Genomic DNA, 26,815 nt, shown 5'->3' on the forward strand with positions numbered 1-26,815 from the left:
CAGAGCAAAGGAAAGATCTGCCTAATGGTAGGATCTTGTTGGAATTGGTGAAAGTTGTGGAAAATGATAACCTGGAAATGGAGGCTCATGTGGTGGTAGATAAGTACAAGGGAAACCCTGTTACGATGGTGGAAGGATTTGTTGAGGGTAGATGTGTGGAAATGGAGATGTTGCAGGTGAGGCCAGCATCGATGGTGGTAGAAAGGAATCCCGATTATAAAGTATGTCAGTCTCCAGAGTATGGGGAGCGGGGAGTGAGAGAGAGAGAGAGAGAGAGAGAGAGATTGAGATTGAGAATGTGGAAAGACTTGTCAGATGGACCGTGTAAATATGAGGGCCGGGTGGAAGTTGATGCATGGCTGCAGGAAGTAGTACCATTGCAGTTGAGAAAGTGTTGCGGGAGCATTGGAACATGAACCACACCTTTGGTTTGGTGAACTTGGAGGCATTGAACCTGTAGGCCGTACTATTAACATAAGATTGTAAGTCTTGCTTATCCCGATGACATCAATCCCACTAGTTTGTGGCAGAAGCTTCCCAAAAAAAGCTTAAAGAAAGCACATTAACTGGGGAACTTGATCCGGGACAGTAAATGAATGGTAAGGGAGTAGCTTGCACAAATTTTTAACCTGGATTCTGGTGTATTTGAGTTAGTATTATTATTGTAAACGTTATTACCCTTGGGGCATCAACCTCCAATGCCATCTGGTGAAATGCGTACAATCTCTCAATTGAGATGAAAACAAAAGGGTTGTGTTAGTAACACGCTGGAGTACAAAAGCTAATGTGCTCACTTCTTGCTCTCTCACTCTCTATACAAAATCATTCTGTACCATTTTGAACAGCTGAATAATGAGTTGGTAAATTAATTTATTAACATCCCTGTTTAACAAATTAGCATTAGAGTGTTGGAATTAGGCCCATTATCCTGTAATGTGTGCATTGTTGGCATTTGCAGCTTAAAAGAACATAAATCATCTATCCTTTTATAGCACATTTTTACAGAAAGCACAAAGGAAACATTAGGCTTGTGACTAGTGGTGTGCTGCTGGGGTTTGTGCTGGTACCTTTGTTATTTATGTAAATGATGTGGATATGAACGTACGTGGCATGGTTAGTAAGTTTGCAGCTAATACTAAAATAGGTTGTATTATAGATAGAAAAGGTGGTTGTCAAAATTGCAAGGGGATCTTTATCACTTCGTAAATGGACTGAGGATTGGCAAATAATTCTCAATTTAAATGTGTTAGTTTTGCATTTGGGAAGTTAAAACAGGGTAAGACTTGTACAGTGAATTGTTGGGCACTCGGGAGTGCTGAAGAGTAGTGCTGTAACTAGTTTGCTGAAAGTTGTGTCACAGCTAGGTAAGGTGAGTAAAGTTTAACACTGACCTTCAGTCCAGGGTTGGGACATTACGTTGTAGTTGTAAAAGATGTTAGAGAGACTACACTTGCATATTGTGTACAGTTTTGGGCCCTGCTGTTGTAAGAAAGACACTTTTAAATTGAAAAGAGTGAGAGAAGATTTATGAGATTGCTTCCAGAATTCAAGCAAATGACTTGCAGGGAGTGATTGGACTGCGTCTTCGTTCCTTGGAATGCTGGAAATTGTGGGATGACTTTCCAGAGGTACATAAAGTCATGAAGGGTTTTTATAGGGTGGACACAGTCATTTTCCCCAAGGAAAGGCAACTACACACTGGAGGGCATAGGTTTTGTGGTGAGAGGCGAAAGATTTAAGACATCTTCACACAAAGATTGAGGCGAGTATGTGGATGGGTGGAGTTTGGAGAGACTTGGTCAAACATGGGCAAATTATCAGTGTGGGTGTGAATGAATTTGTCAAAAGGGCCTGTTATCATGTTGTACTACTCTGAGATTTTTTGCAAAATAAGCTTCGTTGTTCAGTTTCTGTACAAATTCTATTGGAAGTGGCCTTTGTCATACAGCAAAAAAGACTGGTCCTTCACTTCAAAGTTCAAGGTAATATATATTATCAGAGTACATACATGTCACCTCATACAATACTGAGATTATTCTTCTGCCGGCATACCTGACTGTAAAAATCAGGAACTGTAACCTGTAAAGGAACTTTGCAAAAGCAGATATAAATAAATAGCAATAAATGAGCATGAAATAGCAATGTAACTGAGTCCTTAAATGAGTGTAGCTATACCCTTTTGTTCAAAAGCCTGATGGTTGAGGGGTAGTTACCGTTCTTGAACCTGGTGGTGTGAGTCCTGATGCACCTGTACCTTCTACATGATGGCAGCAGTGAGAAAAGAGCCTGGTGAGGGTCTTTGATGGATGCTGCTTTTCTACGGCAATGTTTCACGTAGACGTGCTCACTGTGGAAAGATGGTGCCACTGTATTTCGGCAGCTCAGTGGGCAGCAGGAATTTTTGCCAGTTTTCCTCCTCAGTGTGTCCGTGTTGACCATCAGCCACATATTTGCACTAATCCTTTAATCCGACTTCTATTCTCCCAAACATTCTCATCAACTGCCCCCTGATGATTCCTCTTATCAATACAGGAGCACCTTGAAGTGGTCAGTTAATCACCAGCCCTCATCTTTGGATGTGGGAGGTAACTGAAGTACAGTACCTGGATAAAACCCACACACTCGCTTAAGATAGTACCACATGTTCCCAAATTGTGGAAATAATTCTGCAGTATTGCAAATAGAAATTGCCTAGAATATGATGTAGAAACATGAAAACTTTGAATGCACTGTCACTTACTTGTATCATTAATACTTATCATTTGACTGTCTGTTTATCTTTACAGATAGTGCTACCCAGTGCCACTAGCTTAATGGTCAAGTGCTGTATGACAAAGCAGTATACAAGTGCTATTTGTTTTGGGCTTCCTTTTTTCTCTGGTATAATCTTGGCTGATTTGCATTTTTCATTTTTACACCTCAACACCCCCCTCCCTCAAGAAGAACTGCTCCTGTCATGTATCCTCCCCCACAGCTTTCTCATTCGTCTTGTTTTCTGCTGACACTTCTCTAGATTGAAAATTACAAATATTGCAAAAGTTGAATCTGCCTCCAATCTAATTTTTCATGTTTAGCAGAGACTGTAGGGCCGTGTGCAATGGAGCAATTCATCACATAACATGAATAAATCGAGATTATGCCCAGATGCCTTCTGTAAGAGGGGGTTCTGTGCAGTTTATGAAGCAAGATTTTCAGATGAAGTGGATAAGCTGAAGTTCAGTGATTTACAGATGAGTCATTGTTGGTGGCAAAGTAATTAGTACAGGAGCATTAAATAGGAAATTAATTCTTTGTGTTTATATACTCAGTAGAATGCAAATGTAAAATGTACTGAACCTTAATCAAGCACAGGTTATAGTGCTTTTTGTATTGGTACTTCATTACAAGACTGATTAAATGTTAATGAGGATGATGAGTTACAGTTTTGGAGAGTGACTTGAGAAGCTGTTTTTTTCAGTTAAACTGTGAAGACTAAATGTGACAAATCTTAAAAATTAGATGCTTAGAAGAGGAAAAAAATCTAATGTAGTATTTGCACATTTATTGGGAGATGGTTCCCAGAAGTTAATGTTAGGATAATTGCGAAAGGAATCGAGGGGCAAATTGCAGTGTGAATGAGGTTTTTTTTTTCTCCTGTAAATGAAGCTGACTGCAAATTATTTTGAAAAGAAAATTAATTGTTATTTGAAAGGAATATTCCAAGAGACTTAACTAATAAGGAAAATTACTGACAAAGGTTTGGTGGCTTCAGGATTGTTTTACTGATCCTACAAAGGTTGCAAACATGGGGGATGCACTTTTGTAAGTTTGGTTATCATCGATTTTCTCCTTCAGAGCTGAAACTTCTCACTCCTTGGAGGATAGAGCAAAGATCCCAAGATCTCCCTCTTGTAGGTTGTAGTGCATGTGCTTGTATGTTGACAGAAGATCAGATGCAATATAGCCATGGCTCCAATATTGTGTACACTGACAGGTGATAACTTGCAGTTCCTGAATGCCTTTCTTAAACCAAAAATTGACCAATTCACTGCTGACAATATGATGCATATTTTGTGCACCCTTTTGACCAGGTGAAAAGACTTCCAGTAGGCTTGGTGCTTATTATTCACATCTAAAACGAGAGAGGGGTTGAATAAATACCTAACATGTAATCTTGATTTTTAAGTAGCAATTTGTATCTTACAAAGTTAAGTGGGTAGAGCTTGCTTGCCAGCCACAGTTCTTAAGGCATTGAGTGGTCTAAGTGGTGAAATATCTTTTGATGAAGTAAGGTCAGCTATTATCAGGATATGAGCAGACCTGCAGTGGGCCAAGAGGATATAACTTTAAGGTGTTTCTTTTAAAGCATTATTAGGTTCTTGTCTCCTGGACCACTGCAGGTCTATTCTTATCTTGACATAGGCTGCCTTTTGTCCCGCACCATTGAGAACGCTTTTCTTGTTGCAATAGATGAGAAATCTGTGCACCTGGCATACCTCCAGTGGTGATCAGGTTTTATGCCGTGCACCAGGAAAGCTACATGTAGTCTCCCAACTGCTACCTTTACAGGTTCCCCCCGCCATCCGAAGGTAGAGCGTTCCTATGAAACGGTTCGTAAGCTGAAATGTTGTAAAGCGAAGAAGCAATTACCATTCATTTATATGGGAAAAATTTGTGACCGTTCGCAGACCCAAAAATAACCTACCAAATCATGCCAAATAACACATAAAACCTAAAATAACAGTAACATATAGTAAAAGCAGGAATGATATGATAAATGCACAGCCTATATAAAGTAGAAATACTTTTCCACAATCATTACTGAACTGTTCTCCGTAGTGAAAATTTCGCACAAGCGCTCTTGGCAGAAAATCTCATGCAAGCGCTGTTGGCAAAAGCACAGCGCAAGCTATGAAGCTGCCAAATCATACCAAATAACATGTAAAAATACACAGCCTATATAAAGTAGAAATAATGTATGTACAGTGTAGTATCACTTACCGGAAATGGTTCAGCACTGAGCACACTGATGATGGTTTGTTAGACTGAGTTGTCGCAGGTTGGGTGGTGCAGTGGCCCCCACCCTCCAGGCCACCGACAGATACCGAACCGCGAAGCATGCAGGGGTGCAGCGGTAGCCGGGAGGCACACAGCACATCTTTAAGAAAAAAGCTGAAATAAACATGCTAATTAATTAGATGCCGCCTGACACATAATTGTCGGCCCAGATCAGTGCCGATTTCCGATTGCATTGTCTCTGATCTGGGCCGACAATTATATGTCGGGCGGCACATAATTAATTAGTATGTTTATTTCTGCTTTTTTCTTAAAGATGTGCTGTGTGCCTCCCGTCTACTGCTGCATTCTCCGTGAATCGGTACAGTATCTGTCTGTGGTTGGGGTGGTGGGACACTGGGGTGTCATCTCGTCATCTATTTCCATTAGAGCAGGTGGCTCATCATCGCCTATGACTGCCTGCCTCAATGTCAAAGGTCGAGGTTTGTCGTCTGCTGTGGCTGATGTGGAAGGCTTGCTTGACTGCTGAGCCTCGCGCATTTTTCTTTCGTACAGTTCTTTGTAAGGACTCAAACCATCCTGCAAATATCCCCTAAACCTACATACCCTTTCAAAATTAAAGTCGTACTTTATCATTGCAGCGAAAATCTCACGCAGTCACTTTCGGTCTGTTCGCTACTGCATTCGGTTTCGATTGTTATCCTTTCCTCTTCCAATTGCATCAGCTCGTCATCTATCAGTTGCTGGTCATGGGATGCCAAAACCTCTTCAACATCATGTTTGTCAGCTTCCACGAGCCAAACTCACTTAGTCCTTACTTCGTTCACCACGCTCAAAACACTTAATTATGTCTAGTTTTACACTAAGTGTAACACCCTTATGAGCTCTTTTAAGCTTTTCCAATACCTTAGAACTTACCTTGCAAATGGCTGCTCATAGGCACGTGTTTAAGCAATGCCGGCGAGATTGCAGTTCCGAATCCGGGGAGAGCAGCTGCTCGGAGCGCGTGGCGCGCTGCCTTTTATCACACGCTGATTTTCCCCACGTGCCGCTTTTTTTTCCTGTAACAGTGAAAACACCTTCTGAAAGTGAAAACAGGGTACTAATGTAGGTCTTTCGTAACAGTGAGGTTTCGTAAAGCAAACGTTCGAAAAGCAGGGTACACCTGTATTAGATAGTATGGACTTATCATTACCATCAGTATAATGTTCATCCTTTGCCATCAAAAATTTCATTTTGGCAACAGATTTGTCCAGAGTCAGGAAAGTAAACTATAGTTACTTTATTTCTTGTTCCGGAGGTGCTTTGCTTAAATGTGGCTTCTTGATTTAAAACTGCAGCAGGATTGAACTCTCTTTCCCCTGGAATTGGGGCAGGAGACTGTTGCTGAACAGTTTCTAACTAGCGTCAAATGCGCGGACTTGTGTGGGCATTATAAACTACACCATGCTTACAGTGCAAAACTGCAGTGAATAGTTTTTAAATAGCATGTGTTTGTGTTCAAAAAGCAGCAATTTTTATCTCTGATGTTTGGTGAGAAATAAGTAGCAAGACAATTTCACTACTTCAAGTTAGTAAGTTAGCTACAAAGAATTTGAAGGTGTCAACAATCATCATGCAGGATACAATGAAAATGAAGGTTTGGTATCAGAATCAGGTTTATTATCACTGGCATGTGACGTGAAATTTGTTAACTTAGCAGCAGTTCAATGCAATACATAGTCTAGCAGAGAGAAAAAAAATAAAATAAACATAATACTGTAAATAAACAAGTAAATCAATTGCATATTGAATAGATTATTAAAATGTGCAAAAACAGAAATACTGTATATTAAAAAAGTGAGGTAGTCCATTTAGGAATCAGATGGCAGAGGAGAAGAAGCTGTTCCTGAACTGCTGAGTGTGTGCCTTCAGGATTCTGTATCTCCTACCTGATGGTAACAGTAATAAAAGGGCATGCCCTGGGTGCTGGAGATCCTTAATAATGGACGCTGCTTTTCTGAGACACCACTCCCTAAAGATGTCCTGGGTACTTTGTAGGCTAGTACCCAAGATGGAGCTGACTAGATTTACAACCTTCTGCAGCTTCTTTCAGTCCTGTGCCTTAGCCCCCCTATACCAGACAGTGATGCAGCCTGTCAGAATGCTCTCCACGGTACAACTATAGAAGATTTTGAGAGTATTTGTTGACATGCCAAATCGCTTCAAACTCCTAATAAATAATAGCCGCTGTCTTACCTTCTTTATGACATCATCAATACACTGGGTCCAGGTTAGATCCTCAGAGATCTTGACGCCCAGGAACTTGAAGCTGCTCAGTCTATCCACTTCTGATCCCTCTGTGAGGATTGGTATGTGTTTCTTCATCTTACTCTTCCTGAAGTCCACAATCAGCTCTTTCGTCTTACTGATGTTGAGTGCCAGGTTGTTGCTGCAACACCATTCCACTATTTGGCATATCTCACTCCTGTACAGCCTCTCGTCACCACCTGAGATTCTACCAAAAATGGTTGTATCATCAGCAAATTTGTAGATGGTGTTTGTGCTATGCCTAGCCACACAGTTATGTATATACAGAGAGTAGAGCAGTGGGCTAAGCACAAACTTTTGAGGTGTGCCAGTGTTGATCGTCAGCGAAGAGGATATGTTATCACCAATCCACACAGGCTGTGGTCTTCCGGTTAGGAAGTCAAGGATCCAGTTGCAGAGGGAGGTACAGAGGCCCAGGTTCTGTAACTTCTCAGTCAGGATTGTGGGAATGATGGTATTAAATGCTGAGCTATAGTTGATGAACAGCATCCTGACATAGGTGTTTGTGTTGTCTAGGTGGTCTAAAGCCGTGTGAAGAGTCATGGAGATTGCGTCTGCCGTTGACTATCCAAAATTGTATGATGGCAGTTCATTATCTGCATTAGGTTTCTGATTTTGTTCGTTTACAGTCAACCAAAAGAACATGGCTCTATAAGTCTCCGTCGATAACTATTAGGAACTAAAACAGTTATATAGTGGCGTAATAGTATTGGCAGTGTTTCTAGTTTGTTCTATATTTCATTTAAATACATAATTTTTTACTCAATTGCAACTTTGTCTTTGTTATACTTTTTAATAACTATTACCATGAAACTTTGGCTAATTGGGGCAACCGCTTCATTGGGCCAAAAGGTACTGGTCCCCATGAGTCACAATTAACTGGAATCGGCTATACTGTCTTCTAATTTTGCAATCCAGGAAAATATTCTGACCTGTTCCTTCTAGTTTTCCACTGTTTGTAAATAATTATAACATTTGGCAATATTATGGCAGAATGTTTTTGAGGAGTTGTAACAATTTGCATTGCTGTATCACTACAGTTTACAAAGGCATAATCAAGATGATTTTGAGTATAGAGATCATGTGTAATATAGGCTTATATTAATAAGAAACTTAAGTGTTTGAGTGGAAAAGTTGAAGTTCCAAATGGACTTGTGATACAAGGGGTTTGCGCTGATGTTTTTGATCCAAAATATGAAGCAAAGAAGTACCAGCACAGTCAAAATCCAAGGCCAGCTTGGTAATTTACTGTTTTCTGGTAAATTGAAATACTTCACAATTTAATTAGGCTAATTTTAAAATGCTGTCGAAGTATTTAATTTTTTTCATAGTTTTATATCTTTATGAAATTGTCTTTTCTCTTGTAGGATGAAGAGGAAGAAATCAAACTGGAAATCAATATGTTGAAAAAATATTCTCACCACAGAAATATCGCAACCTACTATGGTGCTTTTATAAAGAAAAGTCCTCCAGGACACGATGATCAACTCTGGGTAAGAAAAATATAATATGTTTTACACTGTGTGCAGGGACTGTGCATTTTCATATAGAATGAATTGCTTTGAAGTATGCAGTAGTTCGCTGGTTATTGAATTTTCTACAAAACTTTATCCCATCATTTTTATTATTTTGCAAATAACAAAGTAATAACAGTTTTAACATACTGATATTTGCTGTAAATATTCAATTTGCTGAGAAGATTAAGGTTCAATGGTTCAATTTAATATCAGAGAATATATACAGTATACAACCTGAAATTCTTACTCTTCCCAGACATCCATGAAATAGAAAAAACCTAAAGAATGAATGACAGATGTTAGAGCTCTGAAGCTCCTCCTTCCCAACCCATACACAAAGAGCAGCAAAAGCATCAGCCCTCCCCCACTTCCCCCTCTTCCCCCTCCCCATTTGCTCCAGAAAAAGAACTGATTTCCACCCCCCCCCACTGCACCACCCCACTATACAAGCAATAGTAAAGCCCCCCAAAGAGCCCATGGTCCATTTTTCTTCTGGTTACCTTCGCCTCCAATTGAGGGGAAGAAAGAAGCTTACTTAAGGTTTAGGAAGCAAGGGACAGACAGAGCTCTTGAGACTTAGGAGGTAGCCAGGAAGAAGCTTAAGAAAGGACTTAGGAGAGCTAGAAGGGACACGAGAAAGCTTGGGCGAGTATGATTAAGGAAAACCCAAGGGGGTTCTACACATTCATGAGTGAAAGTGGGATTAATCAGGGATAAAAAAAGAAACGTATGCGTGGAGTCAGAGTAAGTAGGGATGTCCTTCAGTATTCACCTGTGAAAGGGACTTGGACCAATGTGAACTCAGTGTGGAACAGGCTAATATGCTCGATCATCTTGATATAATGAAAAAGAATGTGCTGGAACTTTTCATAGGCAAGTCCCTGGGGCCAGAAAGGGTGTACCCTAAATTATTACAGGAAGCAAGGGAAGAGATTGCTGTGCCTTTGGCAAGGATCTTTGCATCCTCACCAGCCACAGGAGTAGTTTCAGAAGATTGGAAGTTGGCAAATATTCCTTTGTTCAAGGAAGGGTAATTGGGATAAACCTGGGAATTATAGACCAGAGAGTCTTGCATCTGTGGTGGCAATCAGAGGTTCTTAGAGACAGATCCTTAGAGCATTTGGAGAAGCATAGTCTGATTAGGGATAGTCAGCATGGCTTTGTGAGGGGCAGGTTGTGCCTTATAAGCTTGATTGAATTCTTTGAGGAAATATTACCGAGCCCCATCATGGGCTCATTCAGAAAGTCAGAAGGCATGGATCCAGGGAAGCTTGGCCACGTAAATTCTGAATTGGCTTGCCCACATAATACAGGAAGGCACTAGATAGAGCATATTCTGCCTTGAGGTCAGTGACTGGTGGTGTTCTGCAGGGATCTGTTCTGGGATCCTGCTCTTCCTGATTTTTTTTTTGGATGGGGAAGTGGAAGAGTGGGTTAATAATTATGCAGATGGCAGGAATGTTGGTGCTGCTGTGGTTCGAGTAGAATGTTGTAGGACACAATGGGACATGATAGGGTGCAGAGCAGGGCTGAGAAGTGATAGATGGAGTTTAATCTGGGAAAGTGTGAAGTAATTCATTTGGTAGGTGGAAATAAAGGCAGAACACAGGGGTAAAGGTGGGATTTTTTGAAGTGTGGTGGAACAGGGGGATCTTGGAATCTCTCAAAGTTGGCCTGCAAGTTGCTTGGTTATGGTCTGTTAGTTTGGGGACTGGGTTAACGAGCCACAAGATAATGTGCAGCTCTATAAGACTCTGATTAGACCACTCTCGGAGTGTTTTGTTGAATCCTGGTTGATTCACTATTGGAAGGACGTGGAAGCTTTAGAAAGGATGCAGAGATGATATATTGGTGTGATACCTGGATTAGAGAGCATGCCTTATGAGGAAAGATTGGGCAAGATAGAGTGTTTCTCCTTGGAGCGAAGGAGGATGGCAGGTAACTTGGTGGTTTGTTAGATAAGAGTCACAACTAGGGTGAGCTGACAGCCCCATTTTTCCAGGGCAGAAATGGTTAATATGATTGGAGGAAAAGTATAGGGGAGATGTGAGAGGTAGGATTTTAATTAGTGTGGTGAGTGTGCAGAAGACACTGCCGGGGTGATGGTAGAGGCTTGTACACTAGGAACATTTAAGAGACCCTTAGATAGGCACGTGGATGAAAGAAAAATGGTCTATGTGGGAGGGTAGCATTAAATTGATCTTGGGAGTAAGTTAAAAAGTTGGCACAACATCTCAGGCCAAAGGGCTTGTTTTGTGCTGTACTGTTCTATGTTTTGTCTCTCTTTCATAGAGGGATAATAGAAACTTAGTAAGATAATAGTAAAATGTGTAGAAGGTAATAATTTAATTTACAAAGTTTATTTATTTTTTGAGATACAGTGCGGAGTAGGCTCTTCTGGCCCTTGAAGCCATGCTGCCCAGCAATCCCCTGATTTAGTCCTGACCCAATCACGAGACAGTTTACAATGACCAATTAACCTACCAACCAGTATATCTTTGGACTGTGGGAGGAAGCCGAAACGCCTGGAGCAAACCCATCAGGCGGGAATTGAGCCAGAGTCACCTGTGCTAGAAAGCGTTCTGCTGACCTTGTGCCTAGAAACCGTGCCTCTACTTTACTGACACAAAATTAAGTTCTGCTTTACTATGTGGATTGGGAAATATTTATTTCTCACTGCACAAATATATCTGAAATACTAAGTTCAAGACATTCTGTCACCAGTAAGATGAACAATTTTTATAGATGACTCTGCATCTACCAAGTAATATCTTGCTACAACAGCCTCATATTCAGAATCGGCAAGATCAAAGAACTGACAATGAACATCAGGAAGGGGAAGTTGGGAGAACGTACTCTTATATAGTCTGAGCTGAAGATAGATATTTAACCATATAACCATATAACAATTACAGCACGGAAACAGGCCATCTAGGCCCTTCTAGTCTATACCGAACGCTTACTCTCACCTAGTCCCACCGACCTGCACTTAGCCCATAACCCTCCATTCCTTTCCTGTCCATATAGCTATCCAATTTTACTTTAAATGACAATATCGAACCTGCCTCTACCGCTTCTGCTGGAAGCTCGTTCCACACAGCTACCACTCTCTGAGTAAAGAAGTTTCCCCTGTGTTACCCCTAAACTTTTGCCCCATAACGTTCAACTCATGTCCTCTTATTTGAATCTCCCCTACTCTCAATGGAAAAAAGCCTATCCATATCAACTCTATCTATCCCCCTCATAATTTTAAATACCTCTGTCACGTCCCCCCTCAACCATCTACGCTCCAAAGAATAAAGACCCAACTTGTTCAACCTTTCTCTGTAACTTAGGTGCTGAAACCCAGGTAACATTTGAGTAAATCTTCTCTGTACTCTGTCTATTTTGTTGACATCTTTCCTATAATTCGGTGACCAGAACTGTACTCAATACTCTAAATTTGGCCTTACCAATGCCTTGTACAATTTTAACATTACATCCCAACTCCTATACTCAATGCTCTGATTTATAAAGGCCAGCATACCAAAAGCTTTCTTCACCACCCTATCCACATGAGATTCCACCTTCAGGGAACTATGCACCATTATTCCTAGATCCCTCTGTTCTACTGCATTCTTCAATGCCCTACCATTTACCATGTATGCTTTCTTCTTGTTACTACCATCAGGGAGGGAGTGTAGTATTCTGAAGACCCCTACTCAACAATTTAGGAACAGCTTCTTCCCCTCCACCATCAATGTTCTGAACAGGTCATGAATGCCACTTTGCTGCTCATTTTGCACTGTTTAGTTTGTAAGTTATAGTAACTTTTGTCTTTGCACTGTGCTGCAGAACAACAAATTTCTTGACATGAAAGTTAGTGATAGTAAACCTATTTCTCATATAAATTCTGGTCAATGTTCATCCAGTCATTTATTTGAGCGAATGGACATTTTTGTTCATGACATATTTGAACAACATAACGCAGTTATGTGAAACATTGTTTCCTTTAAACTTGATAGTGTTGCATGTTTGTAGCAAAGAGGACAATCTGGCTTGGCCTGTTTCATCAGCGTCGTAGATAACATCTGCAAAATATTGTTGAAGCAAGTTAATCCGCACTACCTTTCTCGCCATGTGCGTTCTTGAATTTAATGTGGAACGTATACTTCCATTGAGACAACCAACCATCTGTGCTTTAAAATCTGTGACCTGGCTTTTTAGCTTGTTCCTCTGACATTTTTAGCATTGGCCCCCTGACATGCACGCCTCGTACAGTTACAATGGAAAAGACCCAGGGCTTCTTCAACATCTGGATACTTAACTTCACTCCTTTCATTTCTGGGATGTTCCCTGTTGTCCCTGCGTAACGCCCATTCTTCTCACGGTTTATTTTGCTGATGTATCAAGCATGTAGTTGTAGATCTCTGCCAGCTACGATGTGTGGTGTTAAGCAGGTGACTTTTAATTTGGTCCAGTAGGATCACTTTTTCTGCTTGTGACAAATCTTTCTGACGCATCTTGGCAAAGGTTTCAATTTTTTAAAAAAAGTAAATGATCAAAGATTACTGCTTTCTGAATTGGCATCATCGGCCCAAATGGATAACATATCAATTGCACATGCAATTGTTCACTCTAAGCACGGATTAGTATCTAACAGCCACACAAATGCTCGTGACTGACAGTCTTCTGCCCCAATTAAGTGGCATTATCTCAAATAAACTGAGGAAATCCCAGCTATTTTCTCAATTTGTTTTTGTTCTTTAAGAGTTTTCCCAAATAAGTGGCTGTAATGTTCTTAAGATTTTATTGAGGAAATTTATTTACAGCATTATGATGTCGTTCCAGGCAAAAGCCTCTTTTAAGCATTTCATTTAAATATATATCTTCATTCAAATCTGCATAAGCAATGGTGGAACAAGTTAATTTTCTATGTGGGTTTGGGTGAGGAAATAACTATGCATTTCGATAACACTTGATATTTTTAAGTATCAGAAGATTTTTTTTTAATATATGCATATTTTAACAGAGGGGTCCCTAGCATGATTGTGTGGTGACCGTGACAACAATGAACCCAGTTCTTTGCTGGATAGTTGGTAGAACATCATCCTGGAGAGTGAATGGCTCCTCATGGAAATAAATAGATTCTTGTTTCACAAGAAGCAAGAGCGCCTTAGATAAACAGAAATGTGGCATCTTGGTTACAATTCTAGCAGCCGCGATGGGTTGAGTGATTTACTCTTGCTCCTTTATTTGTATGGTAGATTATGTGAACAAGTCCCACAGTCAACCTTGGCAAACGTCTTCTCAGTTAAGACAAGATTGCCACCAATAAATCAAACTGGCGTTTACTTATAAAAATGATTACAGGTGTGTCTATCCTCTGCATTTAGTTAAATTATATAGTACATGAATTGAGAGCTATAATCATGAAACATCTGAGGAAGAAAGTAGTGTAGACTAATTCATTATCAATTGCCATGTGAGCTCCATTCATTTGAAGCCTTTCCCCATATGCTACACCATATGCTGTGGTATCAAAGTAGATCCATTCCTAATGGCATAGACATAATATTCTCTTCAAAAGTCAACAAACATTTTTCTTTTAACTTTAAGTTGATCTTTCTATAATTACTTTTGGTCAAAAATAATAGTGATCCATATGAAATTTTTAGATCTAAATTTTACCTGTGAATGTCAGAAAGTCATTACCTGTTGTCAAGTAAAGTTTTTTTTTGTGGAGAGTTTGTATAAAGTCATTCCTATTTTAAATAAAGCAGTGCATTGATCTTGAAGTAAAGTGAAATATAGTACTTTTTAATGGTTTGAGTTGTGTGGTTAACAATTGTTATGATGGAGCTATGAGATTGAAATAAGATCTTAATTGACACAATTGAAGTCAGTTGCTGTAATTTTTCTAAAACTTTTTTTCCCCCAATAGCTTGTAATGGAGTTTTGTGGTGCAGGATCCATTACTGACTTAGTGAAAAACACAAAAGGAAATTCCCTGAAGGAAGACTGGATTGCATACATCTGTAGAGAGATCCTTCGGGTGAGCATAGATTTTTGAACAAAGTCCAAAAGCTGGTTGTTTTGCAGGTGTTTATGATCAAAGTGGAAGACCATAACTTATCCAAGCAAGGAAAAATCCATTATGATTGCATAAATGTGGATTTAGTATCAACAGGTCCTTTAGAGATTCTGTTTCAGCACTTTGGTCTGGCCTCCATTCAACTTTTATGGGAGTTGAATTTGAAGTATTACTAACAGATTAGCAACCTAATCTTAAAGACCTTTTTTTTTAATTGATAAATGGTTAAAATAAAATTCTTCATTTAAAAAATAGTGTTCATATTATGTAGACCATTTAATTTTGTTTGGTTTCTTTTGAATTAAAGTAACCTGATAAAATTACTTTCCAAGCTCTCTTGTTCACCAGAGCTTTTTTTTGGAATAAGCATCAGCTGTCTGGGTAGCTGCCATTTTTGCTGCCCTTCAGACCTCAAAATGTGTTTAAAATATAGAAGTATTCCAGACATCGCACAAGATCTGATTTGTTTCCTTTCATGGCTGCTGTGGTCTGTTCAGAATTGTATCATTTCTGCTACTTTTGTAAGCAAAACAAGAAGACAGGTTCAGCTGAAAAAAATATCCAGTGCCTCAGATTAATGTGGAATGATATATCCTTCCCTAACTGAGTCCCAGATTTTTATGCTATAAATTGCATGACTCGGGCTGCCCTAACTGCAATTTTTGGATTTTACGCTGTATCATTGAGATAGAAGTGCTAAGTTCTTTTTTTATCTCCTGCCTATTTTTCAAGTTATTTTCTTGTTAGTTTATTGTTATTTTGGCTTAATTGTGTAATTGATTCAGGTTCTTAAAAATGTTAATATACAAAGATTATGAAATAGGCAATGAATCTGTAAGCAAATGCAAGCGTAGATGTTAGATTTTTTTCCCCTTTTGCATTGATCTCATTTAGCGAAAATACATATCATACTTACATTTGTTTAATTTGTTTTTAGGGGTTGTCACATCTTCATGTCCATCACGTAATTCATCGTGATATCAAAGGCCAGAATGTATTGCTGACAGAAAATGCTGAAGTGAAGCTGGGTATGTAATTAATATTGGAAAGCCAGAGACTGCATTTTAAATGGTGGTTCCATATCTGACAGGGAAAGCAATTAAATTCACTTCCAATAAGAAAAAAAATCTTTATGTACTTACTTGCCAAGAGCTGGTTGAGTTTAAGATTCAAGGCAAGTAGATGGCAACTTCAGTGTTTGCCATAATGTGCTTGAGTTTTTAATTAGGTTGGCCCAAAGTTAAGTTCTATGATAGTATACAGTATTGTGCAAAATTCTTAGGCATGTTCATCAACATAGAGTGGAAAGAGAGTTTGTAAATCTGAGGGGAGCAAGGGATGTTGGAAATGGCAAGGGTCGAACACCACAGGAGGGGCATTAGGCAAATGACAGGAGCAGCATCAGGGTGGGGGATGGGACAAATGGCAGTGGAGCAGCACCAGGGTTGGGGGGGGTGTATGGGTGTAGACACACCCAGCCCTGAGACATCAGGCAAGGTAATTTGATTCCAAACAGTTGGTTTATTGATCATTACAGAATGTCTCTCCAGTGCTTCCTTCCCCTTTTCCCAACCATGATTCCCCTCTCCCTGTCCCCTTTCAACTCTCAGTGCACAACAGTGACCCATGTCAAATCTAGGTTTGTCATCACTCACATGGCATGCAATTTGTTTTTTTTTGTGGCAGCAGTACAGTGCAATACATTAAATTACTACAGTACTATGCTAAAGTTTTGGGCACTAGACGTATCTAAGGTTTGTGTGTAATGAATAATATGTAACTGCTAGATTGGTCTTATGTGTGTGTCTTAATTTTGCTGGCTGGTAATGAAGAGAGTATAGCAATAATTTCTTAAAATTGTACAAATAAATTAGAATTGTTTACTACTTAGAGATACTCTCATGCTTTTTAAAATTTGATGAAGATAGCAATAGTCTAAGAATATCTATGAATTGAAGTTATTCAATGCCTTTACAAGAAATTTCACTTCTAGTGGTGAAGCAAAATTGCCATTGGGAACTCTGGTCATCACTTTCACTGCCAATTATGACTATTTGGGTTCCCTGTCTGCAAAGCCCTAATTTCAAAGGAAGACTTTAAGTATCCACCGACTCTTCAAAAACTAGCTTATGTACTGTGTTCACTATCTAGTAAAAGATTTCCAAATTACAAATGATTTCTAAAATGCAAAACACAGGTAAAATTCATGTAAGCTGTTAAGACATATCAATGAGTTGCAGACAATCGCAATTTCTATGAGTTGTCTCTCATAGAAATCGAAGGCAGCGGAATGGATTTTATTTTCCCCATCTTTCTGTCTTTCTTCTTTATGTTCCTCGACCATTCCTTACTGGCCTGACTGCTGTCTTGCATTTATACTGTGTTTTTGCAACTTGGCTGATTTTTGTTTTTTGCCATGTGATATTTTTTCACATAACTTTTCACACAGATGGTCTAAAAGCTCTGGGGATGGGTATCCCAGATACCCAAAGTTAATGCTTGAATGCTGACTCTTTGAGTAAGCAAACTTTTCACCATTAATAATATCATCTTTTTGAAATGCTAAGTGATGGTTTCAATCTGCTCTGCAAACTTCCTTGAACTTGATAATGCGGCCAACATTCTCTAGTTTGATACAGGCCAATTAATATAACCCCAATGTCTTACACTGCATCTCTTGAGCAAATATACTCGTGCTGTGGGCCAACAATCTGCTCTATGGACAGTGCTGTTTGTTTGCAAAGCTGTCCTTTTAACTTCAGTCTGATTATTAGTTGATATTTACAGTAAGAACTGAAGACTGGCTCTCTTCTAAATATTCAAAGTAAATTTATTGTCAAAGTACTTATACAACCCTGAGATCCATTTTCTGGTGGGCATTCTCAATAAATCATAATAGAAAAATAACCATAAAAGAATCAGTGAAAGACTGCACCAACTTGGACTTAAAACCAAAGGCAATAAACTGCAAATACAAAAAGAAAGAAATAAAAATAAATAGGCAATAAGTATCAAGAATGAGATGAATAGTCCTTGAAGGTGAGTCCATAGGTTGTGGGAACATTTCAATGATGGGGCAAGTGGAGTTGAGTGAAGTTACTCCCTTTGGTTCAAGAGCCTGATGATTGAGGGCTAATAACTAACTATTCCTGAATCTAGTGGTCTGAGTCCTGACAGTCCTATAACTTCCTGATGGCAGCAGTGAGAAGGAGCATGTTCTGGGCAGTGGGGTTCTCTGATGCATGCTGCTTTCCTGTGACAACAATTCTTGTAGATGTGCTCAATGGTTGGGAGTGCTTTACCCATATCCACTACTTTTTGTTGGATTTTCCATTCAAGGGTATCGGTATATCCATACCAGGCTGCAATGCAGCTGGTCAATATACTCACCACTACAGATCTACAGAAGTTTGTCAAAGTTTTAGATGTCATGCTGATTCTTCGCAAACTCCTCAGGAAGTAGAGGTGCTGCTATACTTTCTTCATAATTGCCCTTGTGTGCTGAGCCCAGGACAAGTCCTCCGAAGTAATAACACCGAGGAATTTAAAGTTGTTGACGCTCTCCGCCTCCAGTCCTCTGAATACTGGCTGATTAGACCTCTAGTTTGCTTCTCCTGAAGTCAATTATCAGCTTTTTGTTCTGGCAGACATTGAGTAAGAGTTTGTTGCGATGGCACCACTCAGCCAGATTTTTAATCTCCCTACTGTATGCTAATTCATCACCACCTTTGATTGGCCTACAACAGCAGTGCCATCAGCATACTGGAATATGAGGTTGAAGCTGTGTTTAGCCACACAGTCATAAGTGTAAAGCGACCAGAGCAGGGGGCTAAGCACACAGCCTTGTGTTGCACCTGTGCGGTTGGAGATCATGGAGGAGATGTTGTCAATCCGAACTCACTGGGATCTGCAAGTGAGGAAATCGAAGATCCAATTGCACAAGAAGCTATTGAGGCCAAGGTCTTGGAGCTTATTGGTTAGGTTTGAGTGGATGATGGTATTAATTGTTGAGCTTTAGCCAATGAAGAGCATCCTGATGTATATGTTTTTGCTGTCCAGATGTTGCAGGGTTGAGTAAAGAGACCATGAGATGGCATCTGCTGTGGACTTGTTGCTCTATTAGGCAAACTGGAGTGTATCCAAGTCACTGTGCAGGCAGGAGTTAATATGCTTCATCACCAAACTCTCAAAACATTTCATTGCTGTGATTGTAAGTGCTACTGGATGATAGTTGTTGAGGCAGGATACCACATTCTTCTTAGGTACTTGTATAATTGAAACCTGCTTGACGCAGTTGGGTATTTCAGACTGCTGAAGTGAGAGTTTAAAGATCTCCGTGGACACTCCAGCCAGTTGATCAGCACAGGACAAAAAGCTGAACAAAGAACATTGGAAGTTTGACATTCGCATAAACATCTTTCCTCTCCAGAAGTGTCAGCAGCTATAAGAATGTTGAGTTTGGCAAAAAGTCCCCCAGCCCTCAACAGTGAATATCCAAAATAAAACAGATATTTTATTTCAATGATAAATATTTAAATTCAGGCAAATAACTCTTAACACACATTTAACATTCACAGAGGATTTCTAATTTATTAAGGATTTCTGAATTACAAAAGATTTACAATCTTCAAAGGATTTCCAAACACTGGAACAATTCTTACAAACTAGAAGAACATGCCAAGGAGTTGCAATGGAACAAGTTGTCCGTCACAGAAACCGAAGGTGGTGGAATGAATTCCCGTCTTCTTTCTGTATCTCCCGTCTTTCTGACATTCTCCTTGTCATTTCAAACCATACTTCCCCCCACCAAATCTTGGTCTTTCTGATGTTCTGTTATTATTTACTAAATGACAACATTTGCATGTGATGTTTTCTATATATTTTTGCTGGGACAAAGTAACTCACACAGATGGTCTTAAAAACTTCTGGCGACAGAGATCCCAAACTTCCATAATTAATGTTGTGAGGACTAACCCCTTGAGTACATAAATATCGCAACTTGTAACCATGTTTAATATGCTGAGTGATATCACCCCATTGTTTTGCATTTGTCTGATAGAGACAAGTCTCCTCACTTTACTTTGTAAAGCTATGCCTTCAACTTCAAACTAATTGCTACTTACTACTTACATTAAGAACTGGGGTCTGTTTGTTTACAATAAAAAACTGAGCAAAGAATATTTGTTAAAAGTTTAATTTTATCACCAACAACATTGACTCTTTAGGAAGGTCATGCAGCTGTGCTTAGCAATAAGCAATAACCCTGGAAAGTGAACATCCGTAACAAACAAAGTGATCAATAGCACAAAAGATAAAATCAATCATTACATTGAAAGGATGATATATTTTATGTATTTAAAGGATGTAGAAAAAGAACAGATTTCTACTTTGAATTGTCATATAAATTATTTGGTACTATGAAACTTGTTTTTAATCAGTTAGTCTTGTTGCAATGTTGTTTTTTCAAAGCAGGATTAATCTGGAACCATGTCCACAAAAGAAATATTTCATTGGCTCTGAAATTTACACTCATGTTGAACTTTATTGTGACAAGTGTTCTCCATGCTTTGTAAATGAAAATGAGAATTAGATTTTATGATCTGGATGCTTCCATACTGTTTATATTCTGAGTTTTTCCCCAAATTAGCTTTAAAGATTTATTTACAAAAACATTAACTGTTGTTGGTTTTCGTTATTTATGTCACAATTTGTAATTGCTCAGTTGAAGGGAATTAAACTGCATGCATTTAAATTGCAATAGTTTCCGAGGGATTCTTCTAATTATCCATGATATCTTGGGTTACTTCAAAGCTGAAGTGGAACGAAACATTTTAAAGTCAAAATAAATTTATTATCAAATTATGTATCTGTCACCATAAAATACCCTGAGATTCACTTTCTTCTGGGTATTCACAGTAAATACAAAGAAACAAACAACCACTCTGCAACTGGCAACAAATTGTACAAATATAAAAAAAGTAAAAAGTGCACCTCCTCTCCGATAGCAGCATTGAGAAGAGAACGTGATCTGGATGGTGGTGGTCCTTGATGATGGATGCTGCTTTCCTGTGACAGCACTCCATGTAGATGTGCTCAGTGTTGGGGATGGCTTTACCAGTGATAGACTAGGCTGTATCCACTACTTTTTGTACGCTTTTCCATTCAAGGACATGGGTGTTTCTATACCCGGCCATGATGCAACCAATCAGTACACTCTTCTCCGTGTCTTTAGAGTTCATCAAAGTTTTAGATGACGTGCTAAATCATCTTTTAAAAAAAAGTAGAGGCACTGCCATGCCTTCTTTGTAATGGCACTTGTGTTGCACCCAGGACAGATCCCCTGAAATGATAACAGCAAGGAATTTGAAGTTGCTGACCCTCCCCACCTCTGATGAGGACTGGCACATGGACGTCTGGTTTCCTCTTCCTCCAATCATCAATTCTTTGGTTTTGCTGACTTTAAGGGGTTGTTGCTGTGGTACCACTCAGCCAGACTTTCAATCCACCTTTGATTTAGTCAGTAACAATGATGTCATCAGCAAATTTAAATATGGCATTGGTGCAGTGACTTAGCCACCCAGTCATAAATGTACATCATGTAGAGACTTGTGGTGCAACTGTGCTGATAGTGATTGTGGAGGAGATGTTGCCAATATGAACTGACTGGGTTGCAGGTGAGAAAATCCAGCTGCACAAGGAGGTATTGAGGCCTAGGTCCTGGAGCTTATTGGTTAGATTTGAGGGCATGATAGTGACATCCTTTATGTACTACTTCCTATAGATGCTGCCTGGCCTGCTGCGTTCCACCAGCATTTTGTGTGTGTTGCTTGAATTTCCAGCATTGTTTGCGTGGTAATTAAACCCATTGATTTCATATTGTAAAGTAGAATTTCTCACTTTTTTTGTACTTAAATGGCAGTGTTTGAGAGGCCTTAATATAAGCACATGAATAGGTAGGAAATTGAGGGGCACAGATCATGTGCATGCAGCTGTGTAGTTTAAGTTGATAGACTGGTCACCTATGTTCCCTCTAAGCTGTGCACGTGTGTGTGCGCACATGTTTTTCAACCAGCACACAAAGAAATTAATGTGCGCACAAAAGGTTAGTTACCTAAAATAATGTAGTAACTAATAATTATACTTATTGAAAATGATCTCCTAGCTAAATGTTTCTGTTAACTAGTTAGTCAGTTTTTCAAATACCACAACACACGTCACTAATTTATGTCACCTCACCTCTCCTGTTCCGGTTTGTACAGCTGTATTATGGTGGCAGCCATCTTTAGCGGACAGTGTTAATATTGTAAAGTTAAAGTTTTGCTAAGCCAACAACGTGAAGAAAACGTCACAGTTCGCTGTTGACTTTTATGAATAGTCTTTGTGTTCATTTAGAAGAAAGGTTTCCTGAAGATGAGGTACAAGAATGGTCAGCTTTTGATTTCTCCGCAATTGCAGATTGTGACTTCACATTTGGCAATGAACAAGCTAATGCCATATGTCTAAAATATCATGATTTTCTAGCTGAAAATATTGTAATAGATTAATAATTTTAAATTTTTCATGCAAGAAAAAATTAAATCCAATCTGATTTCAAACTTTGCTCAAATGGTGGCATTTGTACTTCAAAATGAACAGTTTTGTGACCTTGCACAGTTGATGGACATTGGGAGAACCTTTCTTGAGTCTAGTGTGGACTGTGAACGAGGTTTTAGCCTAATAAATCAACTCAAAAACAAGCTGAGAAACCGTTTAGGTGAATGTCATTTGGATATGTTAATGAGGATCAAAAGCTATCAATTGGATGGAAGTTCTATTAGTCTAGATAGAGTTTACAAAGAATGGATAAATGCCAAAGGCAGGAGAGAGAAAAAATAACTGAGTGACTTAAATATGTATGTTATTTTGTTGTTATTCTGTGCAGTTTTATGTCAAATATTTTGTAAACCTACATAAACTGTGCCATGCGTGCATTCAGTGTGCACATACTTTTGTCACAGGAAAAAAACTTGCACAACTTAAGATTTTTGCGCACTCTGACTACTGAAACTTAGAGGGAACATTGTTGGTCAGCACAGATGATGTGGTCTGAAAGAGTTGTTCTTGCTCTTTATTGTTTAATAAATATCCTGGTTGTTAACGCTCATTGTATTCTCCCCACATGGTCACCACTTTCCCTGAATTTTTCTTTACAGTTGATTTTGGTGTTAGTGCACAATTGGACAGAACTGTTGGCAGAAGGAATACATTCATTGGAACACCCTACTGGATGGCACCAGAAGTCATTGCTTGTGATGAGAATCCAGATGCAACATACGATTACAGAGTAAGATGTTGGATTTCATCATTTGGTTAACTTCTATTGTCTTGCTTGGATTCGGTTAAAATTCATATTCCTCCAGTTCATTAACCAAACATTTAGAAAAAGGCTAAAACAAGGTAACATTTTGTGCAGCTTATGATCCTTTTATTTGCAGCTAACAGGCGATGGAGAATATCTTTCGTGTCATGGTGAATCATCAGCTGAATACCAAAAATGATATTAAAAATGGGTTTGCTTTGTCTTTTTGCCCAAAGTAAGGAATGAAGGAAATGAAATTAGAATAAAAATGGATGCAGTTTTTCCCCCCTCTAATGCCCTAACACCGTTCTTACCCATTGGTCAGTGAATATTGGATATGTTCCAGAAGTTTGAGAATTGGTCATATTACATACGGGCCTTGGTAAACATTTCCAGTAAAGGTTGTTTCAGCATCAGGACAAAGGGCAATTCACTTCTGATTTAATCCCATGCAGAGTTTTGACCCTGAAATGTTGATAATTTCATCCCATACCCCTCCCCAAACCCCATAGATGCTGCTTCAATGGCTGAATTTCTTAATATTCCAGGATCAGAAGTTTCTTGCAACTTTCATTTAATTCTGTTTGCATGCATTCATCTCTGTGGGGAAACAAATATGATAGGGGACGGATAATCTATTTTTACCCCTGCTCTCTGAAAACTATCCAGACAAATGAATTGGATTTAATGTTTTAATGTACCTAGGCTTTCACTGGAAAAATAAAACATCCAAAACTCTGCTGCCTGTGTCTGGAGCCATTTGAAATTCTCCCAACATCATTTGGCTTGTGGCTTGTGCTTTCAATTGGTTAAAGTAGATCCTTAATTCTGAAATTGTGTTTTCTCTCTTCCACTTAATAAGTCTTTAATAAATTGGCAGTGATTACTTTGCAAAAGTTATTTTTTCCATTTATGCTTTTCTGCTTTGATTTCAAATCCAGACTAATGTGTGTTTTTTTTTCTTTTGGAAATTTGACTTTTTCATCCTTGTACTATCACCAGAACTCAATCCCAAATTCAAATGATGGAGCATAATTGCTTATAAATTTATCAACATTTATTGAATTGGGAGTCTTAAATAATATTTGTGCACAATTTTATTGTAGCTGTCATATTTAGTTGAAAACATATGTTAATGGTGGTTTAAAATACAGTTTGGCAGGATCATAATTTGTATGGGTCCATAGCAGAACAATGGTTACAAGAGAAGAAACTTGGGGGGGGGGAATAAGTGGCATCGCACTGGAGTTTTAATTGATGCAATGTGCTGAGGTATACTTCCTACCAAAGTCTGTTCCCTCCTGTTGTAACTGTAAGAAAATTAACTTAACTCTTATTAACATGGGCTACTGCTGAACTAACCATTATTTTCAATCAATTTTTGGCACAATAAATTCTCTAAATCAGATCTGTCTAATCTTCAATTAAAAATGTGTGATTTGTTCCAGATTATGACCATCAGTCTACCCATACATGTGCTTATATAAATGCTTCATTTGAAGCTATTAACTGCATGTCTACTTCACTTTTTTCAATAGTATTTGCAGAGATTTTTAAAACTTGCAAAATAGTAACTGCAGCAGCATGTTCAATTTTCAAATAAATCTCTTTATAGAATATCATTTAATTTCCTAATTGTTCTTGTGATAATTTCATATGTCAAATTGCCGAACACAGGCAATAGTTTTTTGCAAAACAGGCAGAAGACAGGTTATGATAGAGTTCCACTCAGTCATAGAATTCTGAAACAGACCCTTTGGCCCATTTAGTCCATGCCAAACTGTTAGTCTGCCTCGTCCCATTGGCCCAGTCCTAGACTGTAGCTCTCCATACCACCCCCACCATCCTTGTATTTATCCATGCTTCTCTTAAATATTGTACTCAAACCCACATTCACCAATTCCAATGGCAGTTTCTTCCCCTTTCTTAGTGGAAAAAGCTCCCCCTCAGGTTCCCTTCAAATATTTCTTTCACCTTTAACCTATGACCTCTTTTCTAGTCTTACACAGTGGAAAATGTCTGCTTGCATTTACCCATCAAAAAAAAGTCTTAACCAATTCAACCTTTTTCTATAACTCAGTTCCTCAAGTCTTGGAGAAACCCTTGTTAATGTTCTCTGTTCTTTGTTAATCTTATTGATGTCTTTCCTGTAGGTAGGTGACTAGAGCTGCATTTAGTACTCACCAAAGTCTTGTACAGCTTCAACTGAACATCCCAGCACCTGTATTCAGCACTGACATATGAAGGCCAATGTGCGAAAAACTATTTTTAACAACCCTTTCTACCTGTGACAACACTTCAGATGAATTATGGATCCGTATTCCCACTTCGTTTCACTGTACTCAGTGCCCTACTGTTCGCTGTGCAGGTCCTCCCCTGGTTTGTCTTCCCAAGATACAACACCTCACACTTGTCTGCACTGAATTGAATTTGCCGTTATTCAGCCTGTTTTCCCAGTCGGTCCAGTTCCCATTGCAAGATTTGATAGCTTTCCTCGCTGTCCACTATGCCCAAAATATTGGTGTCATCCACAAATTTGCTGATCAGGTTTATCATCCAGATCTTTGATATAAATGACAAACAGCGACAAACCATCACAGATCTCTGCCGCGCACCACTAGTCATGGCCCTTCGGTTAGAGAGGCAGCCATCAATTACCACCCTGGCTTCTCCCACAAAACTAATATGGAATCCATTTTTTACCTCATCCTGAATGCAAAGTGACTGAACCTTCATGACCAGAGACTGCCATGTGGGACTTTGTTAAAGGCCTTGCTAAAGTCCATGTAGACAGCATCCACTGCCTTTCCTTCATTAACCTCCCTGGTAAACTTATTTGGAAAAACTCTAAAATTGGCTAGGCAAACCTACCATGCACTGTCATGTTGACTAACCCAAATCAGGCCTTGCCTATTCAAATACTTGTATATCCTATCCATTAGAATACCTTCCAATAATTTACACATTACTGACATCAGGTCTTCTGGTCTGTAATTTCTCAACTTATTCTCAAGAGCTTTCTTGAGCAATGGGGCATTAGGTATCCTCCAGACCCTGTCACCTCAGCTGTGGTTAAGTACCTCTGTCAGGACCCTTGCAATTTTTGCACCACCCTCTAATCAAAAGATTAGAGGGGCTCCTTGTAGGCCCAGGGGACTTATCCACCCTAATTTGCCTCAAGATAACAAGCACATCCTCTTCTGTATACAGTCCACGAACTCACTACTGCTTTGCCTCTGTTCTATAGACTCTGTCTCCTTAGTAAATACAAATGCAAAAAAGTCCTTTTAAGATCATCCCTTTCTCTTTTGGCTTTATGCATAGATGAATGCACAGATCTTCAAGTGGACAAATTTTTTCCTTTGCTATCCTTTTGCTCAATATATCTGTAGAAGCTCCTGGGTTTCTCCTTCACCTGTTTTGCCAGAGCAAACTCTTGCCTCCTTTCAGCCCTCTTGACCTCCTTTCAGTCCTGTTGATCTCCTTCTAGCTCTCATAATGCCTCAAAAAGCAAGTTTTCCTATACCTGTTAGCTTTTCCTTTCATTCTCATTGGAACATACAAGTTCAGTATTCTCAACAT

At 39.1% G+C, this 26,815-nt stretch overlaps 1 protein-coding gene across 3 annotated transcripts in view; it reads left to right on the forward strand.

Moving 5' to 3' along the window:
- LOC134349531 (mitogen-activated protein kinase kinase kinase kinase 4) overlaps positions 1-26,815 on the forward strand; it is a 277,027-nt gene that overhangs the window by 181,802 nt on the left and 68,410 nt on the right. For all 3 annotated transcript variants that reach the window (XM_063054000.1, XM_063054002.1, XM_063054001.1), the window contains 4 exons: positions 8,673-8,798; positions 14,746-14,856; positions 15,833-15,923; positions 23,088-23,218. In XM_063054000.1, coding sequence (XP_062910070.1) covers positions 8,673-8,798; positions 14,746-14,856; positions 15,833-15,923; positions 23,088-23,218 — 459 coding nt within the window. The remainder of the gene's footprint in view (positions 1-8,672; positions 8,799-14,745; positions 14,857-15,832; positions 15,924-23,087; positions 23,219-26,815) is intronic.

This window comes from Mobula hypostoma, chromosome 7, assembly GCF_963921235.1.
Source record: "Mobula hypostoma chromosome 7, sMobHyp1.1, whole genome shotgun sequence".
In the NCBI taxonomy this organism is placed as follows: domain Eukaryota; kingdom Metazoa; phylum Chordata; class Chondrichthyes; order Myliobatiformes; family Myliobatidae; genus Mobula; species Mobula hypostoma.